This window comes from Etheostoma spectabile, chromosome 4 (genome assembly GCF_008692095.1).
Source record: "Etheostoma spectabile isolate EspeVRDwgs_2016 chromosome 4, UIUC_Espe_1.0, whole genome shotgun sequence".
Taxonomy (NCBI): domain Eukaryota; kingdom Metazoa; phylum Chordata; class Actinopteri; order Perciformes; family Percidae; genus Etheostoma; species Etheostoma spectabile.
In genome coordinates, this window is record NC_045736.1 from 19,190,522 (window position 1) to 19,200,115 (window position 9,594).

Here is a 9,594-nt window from a genome sequence, read left to right on the forward strand (position 1 = left end):
AGGCTAATAGAAAGTTGTATTCTACATGTCCCCTACTTGTTTGGCTGCAAAGATATAGGTACATTGGAATATATCCCAAAAACTCTTAAAGGAATAGTCTGACATTTTGGGTGATACCATACATTAATACTTTAATACTTTCTTGCAGAGATTTAGATGAAAAGATTAATACCACTCTCATGTCTGTACAGTAAATATGAAGCTACAGCCAGCAGGCGGTTAGCTTAGCTTAAGTTAGCGTTCCCCCTGATTCAAGTCTTAATGCTAAGTTGAGCTAACCGGCTGTTGGCTGTAGCTTCATTCCATACACAAATGAAAGTGCAATTAATCTTCTCATCTTGCAAGAAATCGCATAAGCGTATTACTAAAAATGTATCCAGTGATACACAAGGATGCATAGAAAGCTACAGAGCATTTTGATGAACAGAACATACACCAGGATACAAAGGAACAAATAGGTGTCACTGACATTGTAGATTTTCATTATCTTAATTAAATGTCTAACAGTGTGTTCATGAAAAAGGTCATTTGTATCTGTTAAATGTGGTACCTTGTCCCAGTGTGGAACAGAGGACAGCACAATTAGCCAAACAATGAATTACTAATAATTAAATCACTAATTAAATACTAATTTTATATCTGTTTTTATGATGACGACTTAAATATTGAATACTGGATATTGAATAGAAGGAGCAGATGGGTTAATGAACTTGATCTCTTTATTTCTTACGAGTATAAATGTTGACCAGCTCAAAGAAAGCGCTTTAGCTAAAAATATATTCATAACTGGGATAACAGTATCCATATTATGATTCAGGTGATATAGTAAAAGAAAAAACAGGCAGTGAAAATAAATTATCTGAATAACAATAATAATTATAATAACAATAATTATAATAAACAGTGTCAAATTAGGGTTCATAAACCTTTTTGTTTGCTCTCGTTCTTTTGTGAAAATTCCTTTAAAATTGTCCATAAGCAAAAAAATCCAGCATATTTTCATTAATGTTGCAAAGGGGATTTCCCTTGCCTTGGCCGCCTCTTGGGTGTCACACATTTACAATATTCACAGTTACTATAAACCTGTTTGCCACATATTGAGCCCCATTGCAGTCAGTCAGGCTGTCAGTGGGGACAAAACTATGAGGTGCAATGACATTTTTGTGTTTACATGTGGGTGCCTAGCCGACGGGAAGCAGAATATTCCTCTCTGTCTTCCTCCATCAAAATAGGTACCTATAGATAAGGAGTAAAACGGTCATTTCCTCCCATGATTCATCTGTTCGCCAACATACCATTGGCATAATTAATCAAGAGACAATCAAGATGAAGACACACAAACTGCATGTCTGTAACATTACATACACACTGTCCTCTAGTTAGACCTTCATCTCCATTTACACAACCATCTCAGGTTCCCCCAGCGTTCCTATATGTTAACCTCTCTCCTCACCCTCTCAGCCCATGGCCGTCACCATGTTAGAGTGGTGCGGGTGCCCAAAGGAAGGGTGTATCGGGGTGGGCGTGGGAAGCATGTGTCCAGCGTGGCCAAAATGTGGCAAGTGGCCCATGGACATGTGTCCGGCCAGAGAGCTGAAGGGAGAGCTCTTGTCGTGCAGGCTTTTGGAAAACTCCTCATAGCTGTCGCAGCCCCGCTTGCTCTTTTTGGACTTGTTGGACATTTTTCGGTTGCGTGTCTGTATCCCCTCCTTTTTCATGGTCAGAGGCCGGTTAACCTGTTTAAAGAGGGAGAAGTTCTGGTTCAAGATCTGGTTCAAGTTTGGAGGGAAAGTTCAAACCAAGAACTTATATTGCCATAAACTTATAGATGTAAACAACTTCATTTTGTACGGACATGGATACATTTGTTTGGTAAGTCCATAAAGGATATAAATATTCTATATTTTTGTTATAACCTTTTATATATTATTCAATCTCTCAATGCTTTCCTACTTTCCTATCCTGTCCATGCCCCAAACTCATTGGATCCTATACTAAGAATGTAAATCTTTAAAAATTGCTTAAAAGTGTAGCCTATATTTTCAATTAAAAAAATCCCTGAAACAGCAAGGCACTGTCATTTGTGGCCAACATCACTCAAAGAGGAGTAAACAGTGAATTTGCTAGGGACTATTTTCAGTTGTGGATTAATGCACATTTGGTGCTCTAGTAAGTATCTCGCACCAGACCGGTGTGTGTGGAACTGTGTGGCTCGTTTATGTTTTTTAATAGTTTTCTGACAACAATGGCTGTCTATGGCACAATAAAATAAGCTACATCACGCGTTGGCTACTCAGACAATACTTGTTTGTGGGATTTGATATAGGATTTGTTAACAATAGAGAAACTATAAAATATCATCCGCAGTACCTATTATCTTTTTGATGCCTCTGGTCTTAATGCTATTCATATGGAGCCTTGTGGCAGTCCCACTCAACAACAGTCCCACCATTGTGACTCCCAGGAGGATTACGCCTACCATGGAAACAATAAAGTGCAAAGAAAGAAAACACCAACGAATCCAACAGTGTCTGAGAGTAAAACAGCCCTCTCTCTCTCTTTTCTGCCTGTCTTATCCCTCAAGAATCAGTGTGACCTGCCTGCCTACTTCCAATCTATTTGACCCTGTCGGGCCCAACTTGGCTATCAGCAGTCAAAGACTTACATTATGCAGTTTATAGTAGAGGCCGCAGGCGTTGCACACTGGGTCTCCATTTGCATTGCGCCTCCAGAGTGTGGTAGTGGTCGTCTGGCAGTTAGCACAACAGGTGCCTGCTCGTCTGGCAGCAGACTGTGGAAAGACATCAAGCTTTAATAAGAGTTCAACAGCCCAAGCAGACACAGCACAGGTCAGTTTAAGAATACACTTAAGAATATATTTCAGTATGTACAATGTGTAAGGTTAGTTTAACTTTCTGTTTCATTACATTAGTGCCACAGCCAACAAAGATATTGTATATATAATATATTTATATATATTATTTAATATATAAATTGTTTGGCTTATGAAACTTCAGCAGAATGTGTTTCCATCATTCCCAGAGGCAATGGTGACATTTTAAAATGTCTTGTTTTGTCGGACCATGTTAAAAAATGACTTAAACACAACTGCTGCCAGTTCATTTTTTGTTGAGTGACAAATCGAGTAATTAGCTAAAAGTTGCACCTCTATGTTGACATGACCTATTGTAAACATTCAGAGTCACCTCCTCAACTTTTTAAAGCAGATTTCAAATAAAAAATAAAAGTCTTATAATTTGAAACAGTATATTTGTCATTACAAATGCTCTAGTCACGTGCACAAAGCTCAGTACTGTAGCCTACTAGTTTAATGATGACTAAGGAGCCCTAACAGAGACTGGTGATGGTGATTTGACTCTTCACTTTCCAGGAAATGCATAATGCGGCACCCTCAGTCAAAATTAATAATCTAATATTATATAATATTTTTTCTTCTTCTTCTAAATACTCTGAAAATCAGATGTCCATGGTTGGTGCCCTGTTAGGTCAAACGCCAGCTTCCATAACTTTCACAAATTTCTTTTGTTAAACTGTGCTGTTCTTTCTCTGTTATGGACGGAGAGCTTGACCACTATGAAATAAGGTTTGAGCCTAAAGTTAGGAGGCCGCAGGAGGAAACAGGCGCTGGCCACGCTGCTTTATCTGGACCGGTCAGATATCCGGATAGGAAACGACTGGAAGGCTGCTACTGGCACAGAACACAAGACGCTCTGGAGCACCGCGAGCTCCGACCGAGCCGTACGGAAACCAGGCCTGATATATGGCTTTTATTATATATATATATATATATATATATATATATATATATATATATATATATATATATATATATATACATTATAGGCTTAACAGACGCTGAAGTAAACGTTCGTATATTGTGTGTGAAACAGGCAGCTGTTTGCAGACGTGGTCTGCAGGTCAGTATCAATAGATTTAGATTTAGGTGGTCGCAGCGATGTACACTCCCATCCGCCCGCATGCGTCAACAAACTGACTCTGATTAGGTTCACATTATTTTTCTTTTGAAAGTAATTCTAATGGTTTACTCTAAATTACAAACCAAATAATGTTTTTTCATTTGGTCCTAATGATTTGCTCACCGGTAGCCTCTGTTCGATTGACCTTTTTTTAGAGTGTGAAGTTGCGCACTTTTCTCGTGCGTTTTTGCCTTTTAGATTAAATAATACTTCTTTAATGACGCTATGCTGCTTTCGTTAGAAAAAAATACTGGTTTTACTTCTATTGCCTCGCCTTTTCTAAGTCCATTTTTCCAGCATTCTTTAAAAATAAAACAATTTCAAAGTCTGATGGCCCACTGCCGTACATCGTTATGCTACTGATTTAATCAGCAGTGTCTGTTGTCTCTGCAAATATTGTCTTCATGTATAGCTGCCTCCTGCTGCATCACACAACTACAAACACAACTGGTGCACAAGGTTACATGAATACAATGAGACTGCATATATAGTGCTTTACTTTGAAATTATTATGAGAATGATCAAATAGTACAAATAATTATTTTAGCTAAAGTCCAATAAATGTCAAACTGTTCATGCAATTGATGTAACTTGATGCTTGTTTTTTTAAGTGTTTATTTCAAATAAGATTTCACCCTTGAAATATTGCCCTAACACTGCATTTGTTGAAAAAAAAAAAAATTTACGAATGAGTTTTAAAAATGATTCGTAGGTGAACTGGTAGGTGGACATGAACTTGGGGCTGTCTGTGCTGTTTGACTTACTCCCAGCAACACTGGTCTTTGAAGCAGGTCATGATGGAAATAACTCCAAAGCTCCTCTGTCCATTTACACTTAGACTGCCACTGTCCTGTCAACTTTCTAACCTAGCAGCTTTGTAACAGTGATGTCACATAATCCAATGGACCAAACATATCTATCCAAAATGGACACTTTAGTTTTTTTTGTTTATAAAACAAAAATCCCAATCGTGATCTGCTCTATGTGAAAATAAAAACAAACATTGACTTCAACACTTCACCCTACACATAAAAATAAACTGAACCCGTGTGTTGTTTTGAGGGATGGAGTGCTGGCCCTGCTATCAATGACAGTATCAGAAGTAGCAGTAATAATGATAAGAGAAACAACACCGATAGTCCCACTCTGCTCACAGCTCGAGCGTCAAGGAGCAAGAGGTGAGCAAGCAACACAATTCCTGGAAACTGATTGGCAAAATATGACTTTCCTGAAATTGTACCTCCTCCCCCTCTCTGTCTCCCTCCACCCCACACTCTTTTTATTTACTACCACCTTCAACACACACACACACACGCACGCACGCACACACGCACGCACACACACACACACAACACAACACAACACAACACAACACAACACACACTGCCCCTCTCTCTTATATACTGATGGGACTTACCAGTCTGCGTTTGGGTTTGATGAGTGGCCTGTTCTGGCCGTTCATCTTGTGGTACAGCCCGCAGGCGTTGCACAGGTAGTGTCCCGTGCTGTCACGTCTCCATAGAGGTGTAGAGGTTGCACCGCAGTTTACACACTCACGGCCCTCTGGAGAAGACACACACAGTGACATCAGATTATAAGCATTGCATTTCCACAGCCAAAACATTCAATTATAGATTAGTATTAGTATTAGCATTATAGAAAGTATATGTTGTATCTAACTTTCCTATGACTTCTTCTTTGTGAGAGTAAAGATAAAGAAAAAGTGTCTGCATGACTCTGTTAAAGTTGTGCGTTAGAAGAATATATATATATATATATATATATATATATATATATATATATATATATATATATATATATATAATTCCATCTGTGCTGTCAAGCCTCTGTTACTAAAACATCAAACCAGTGCTTCACTAATGCATAAAACATGTCCTGTAAAACATAAATTAGTAGACGTGAGATGAATGCCTTTTACCCTTTAAACAACAACTATTAAAGAAAAATAAATAATTTATGGCAATATTTTAGGAAATCTTTTAACTTAACAACAGCAATCATCCATTCCTATAATAATAAAGTCATAAAACAACATTTTGCTGCCAGTCAATATGTCTTACTTATTTAATAAAAAGTAATTTAAAGTGCAGTTCATAATACCCAGCACTATTTCCCTGTTAATAAACTGATTCAACACAATCAGGCTTAAGCTGCGAGCTCCTGCTCTGTAATCAAATAACAATCAGGACAATGTATTATGTAACAGAGATGTGACTCCTAGCCTAAATCCTGAGGTTTTTGGCTCTGTGTGCCCCCAGATCTTCCTTTCACACCTCTGGACTGGTTCCAGTTCACTGTTGTCCTGCAGCCAGCCTCGGCGTAATTACAGAGTCACGGTTAACAAAAGAGGATTATCAAAGTCGCTCTGTGCTGGAGGACTCTTGTTGGCTTTGGCCTCCACAAGAATTTCTTGGGAAAAAACATTATTATTATTATTGTTATTATTATTATTATTAATAATAATAATAATATTTTTCAATTTCCAAAATAATAAAGAAGCTTTATGGTGCTCAAATCACAGTAGACTGGCTGTGTTAAAGGTCATGCAGGATAAATCAAAATAAATAAATCTGCTTACATTTGTAATATATTAAATGGCTTTTACATGATTTTGTCATTTTGAACAGTAAATGGTTTATAGCAAGAGAGTTTTTTTTGTTGTAGCTAAATGTTGTTCCTCGAGAGTTGTGTGATATTATAGATCTGCTTAATGTTGGCTCAGATTCATAAACCGCGTGTGTGTTTGTGTGTGGGTATATTATCAAGAATATTTACAAAGCAGTCTGAATTATACATGTGGCATATAAAACAAAACGATTCTGATCGTTCGCTATAACGTCAATAAACTCATCTTTGCACTAGATACACAAATGTTACGTGCAGTATTGAGTGCCACAGGACATTTTAAAAATGCATTACGTTAGTCTACTTTGTGTTTGTTTGCTTAAGAGTAACAGGCCTACTTTTAGTTTTAGTTTAGTTTAATATCCACTGACTCGCCATAGAAAAGCCGACCTGTGATAAAATCGTTTTATAAACTCAACTCACAGACATCTAAGTCGAAGTCCAAATACTGTCTAAATATTGTCAGATTGAATTTATTTTGTATTAGGACTGTAGTCTCTGGTGTGTTTGCAATGCACTCACCGGTGCAGGAACGTGTCTTGCCTTTGTTCCTGGAGGTGTAGTTGGATGATGCTCCCAGCAGACTGCCCTGGTGAAACAGACTGCTGCCGTACTCATGTGCTGCCGGGAGAGAGTAGGGATATGTCGGAATGGGATGGTGGGTGGAGGGGGTCTGAGCGCTCATGGAAGCCAGGCTGCTCCTCAGGGGGCTGGAGCCCTCCATCTTCATCCCATCCGATAACGACACTTGGTATTTGATAGATTCCTTTTCGTCCATGGTGGGAGACGCGGCCCCCGGGTCTGGTGATACGTCCTTTGGTGGTGTAGGGGGGAAAGTGTACAGGTGCGGGCTGGAGTGGGACGGCGGTGTTAACGAGGATGCGGACACCGTGTTTGAGTTGCTGCTGCACGGGTAGACCGCGGAGAGGCCGCCGGGGGACGCGGAGCCGGGGTGGTGCAGGCTGGGCTTGCTGAAGGGGCTGACGGCCCAGGCGTTGTGGTGGTGAGCCGACAGGGCTGCTTTTCCTCCGTCCAGCCAGGAAATCCCCGGGCTGTGGATGAGATGAGGCCGGCAGACCTGACTCCCAGTCAAACGAGCTGAGAAAACAAAAAAGCAGACTGAGTATTATTGCTACAGGTGATGAAACTTATGAAGATATGTGGTGTTTGCTGTCGCATGCAAATTTGGATGCAAAACTAAGCGAGACTTTGTTGATTCACACACTGGCCTGATTTAAACGCGTAAATAAATTCACAAAAATAGACCAGAATTAAATCAGTAGGCTACGTCCTTGACTAAAAACATAACAAACACATTAGCCTAATTTAAGTTAATAATAATTAAGCCGCCTATTATAATCTCAAGATAGGGTGAATGTCTAAAAAATCTTGAATCCAAAAAATTGTAATGTAATGTAATGTAAAATGTGACAGCTAATGAGCTAGTTTATTTGACCCATAATCTAGCAGTGTATTTATGCATTAGGCCAGAAATGATTCATTTTAATTAACGTTTCAAACGGCAGAAAACTGTCAGGTGATAATGTTTAATATGATAGGCAACTGACCTGAATGGCATCACAAGGAAAAACATAAACCACGTAGGCAATTGATGTCAGAAAAAGTATAATATGGCGTTACAGCTGATACTACAAGGCAAGTCGACGACGAGTTTCTGTCTTGTAGCCTATAAAGTTGCACCCCACTCCATCTTACCGTGCGCTTGGCTGTAGGACACTCTGGCCCTGGCAGAGTTGTGGTAGTACGGGTTTCCTTGTGAGTCCAGGTGATTAAAGAAAACGTCCACCTCATCCGGAGGCAGGAGCTGCGCCGTGGGCTCCATGTAGTTGTGCCCCAGGCCGTGGTGGTGAGAGTCCGGGTGTTGTCCGTTCAGCATGGCATGGTGATGCATCCAGCGAGGCTGATCTGCAGCCACTTCCATCTTTGTGGCTTTCTGTTGCGCGCTTTATGAGTAAACGAATATCCAGGGAGAGTTCACAGGGTGGTCTAAAATAGGCCTATGTGTCCTTTACGAGATCTTCACTGTGTCCATTTATACTAGAGTAGACGTTGGATTTGCTCCTCTGACTTAAATTCCTCTTTTCTCCTGGACATTGAGTCGAGTTTGACACTGGGAACCTGAAACACGCAAACATCAGATGTGAATATTTGGAAGGCAGGGGTAATGAGCATCAGTTCTCTAAACGCAAAACTCCTGTGGTGCATGCAGTGATGTAATTCAAGATGCAAAAAATCATCCCACCCACCATATTTACTACCACAACTCTTCTCCTTACTCACCCACGACCTATTCGCCTTTTCACAAATATCACTCAGTAAGATGCTTCACTCAACATGACAGTAAGATAAACACGCCGTACCTTTGCCAATATTTATTCACAGCGTCCGATCAGCTCGCGCCTCTTTGGAAAAATGTCCCTTTTTTGTTGCTTCAGGTCCTTTCCAGTTCTCGCTGGTGTTTGGCAGAGTGAACGCCGTCCACTGGGACTATAAGCAACACGTATACTGTGGCTGACAGCGCGGGGCCAGGCTTGTCAAGCTCATGGGCGGAGTCTCCTTTAAAGCTTTGACTCAGCCAATTGCACACCACCTCTACAAAACCTCAGAGGCGGTCCCCCCCCCCACCAGAAGATGCTTCTATAATACTGATATGGAGAAACATAGCCATAGCTTCTCGGGGCCAGACCTATGACTTTGTTGTAGCCTACTTTATGGGATTGAATGTTTCATCACCAGTGTATTATTCCCTGCAGCATGATATCATATCCATTTTTAAATGAATAGGCATCATTCAAACATAGCGTAGGCCTATTTATGCCTACAGCCTAGTGTACGCGGTGACTATGTTTCATTAAGGGCACAACAATGCAACCACAGACAAATGATTATGCAAATACTATAACTTGCATTGAATTTAAATAACATTATC

At 40.0% G+C, this 9,594-nt stretch overlaps 1 protein-coding gene across 2 annotated transcripts; it reads right to left on the reverse strand.

The window, feature by feature from the left end:
* Positions 1-700: 700 nt before the first annotated feature.
* Positions 701-9,214, reverse strand: gata2b (GATA binding protein 2b). 2 transcript variants are annotated; one of them, XM_032514418.1, is made up of 6 exons: positions 9,026-9,214; positions 8,361-8,783; positions 7,167-7,742; positions 5,416-5,561; positions 2,666-2,791; positions 701-1,736 (listed from the first exon to the last, which is right to left on the reverse strand). In XM_032514418.1, the coding sequence occupies exons 2-6, from the start codon at positions 8,584-8,586 to the stop codon at positions 1,458-1,460; spliced, it is 1,353 nt and encodes a 450-aa protein (XP_032370309.1). In that variant the 5' UTR covers positions 8,587-8,783; positions 9,026-9,214; the 3' UTR covers positions 701-1,457. The 2 variants fall into 2 exon arrangements, with proteins under 2 accessions (XP_032370309.1, XP_032370307.1); XM_032514416.1 differs by having other exon boundaries at positions 2,666-2,809.
* Between the last annotated feature and the right edge of the window lie 380 nt (positions 9,215-9,594).

Coding starts and splice junctions, on each gene's coding strand:
- gata2b (XM_032514416.1), bottom strand. CDS start 8,586: ATGGAAGTGGCTGCAGATCAGCCTCGCTGGATGCATCACCATGCCATG. Junction 2,810..5,415: donor TCAAACCCAAACGCAGACTG/GTAAGTCCCATC, acceptor CTCTTATTAAAG/CTTGATGTCTTTCCACAGTC. Junction 1,737..2,665: donor TCTACTATAAACTGCATAAT/GTAAGTCTTTGA, acceptor CTCTTTAAACAG/GTTAACCGGCCTCTGACCAT.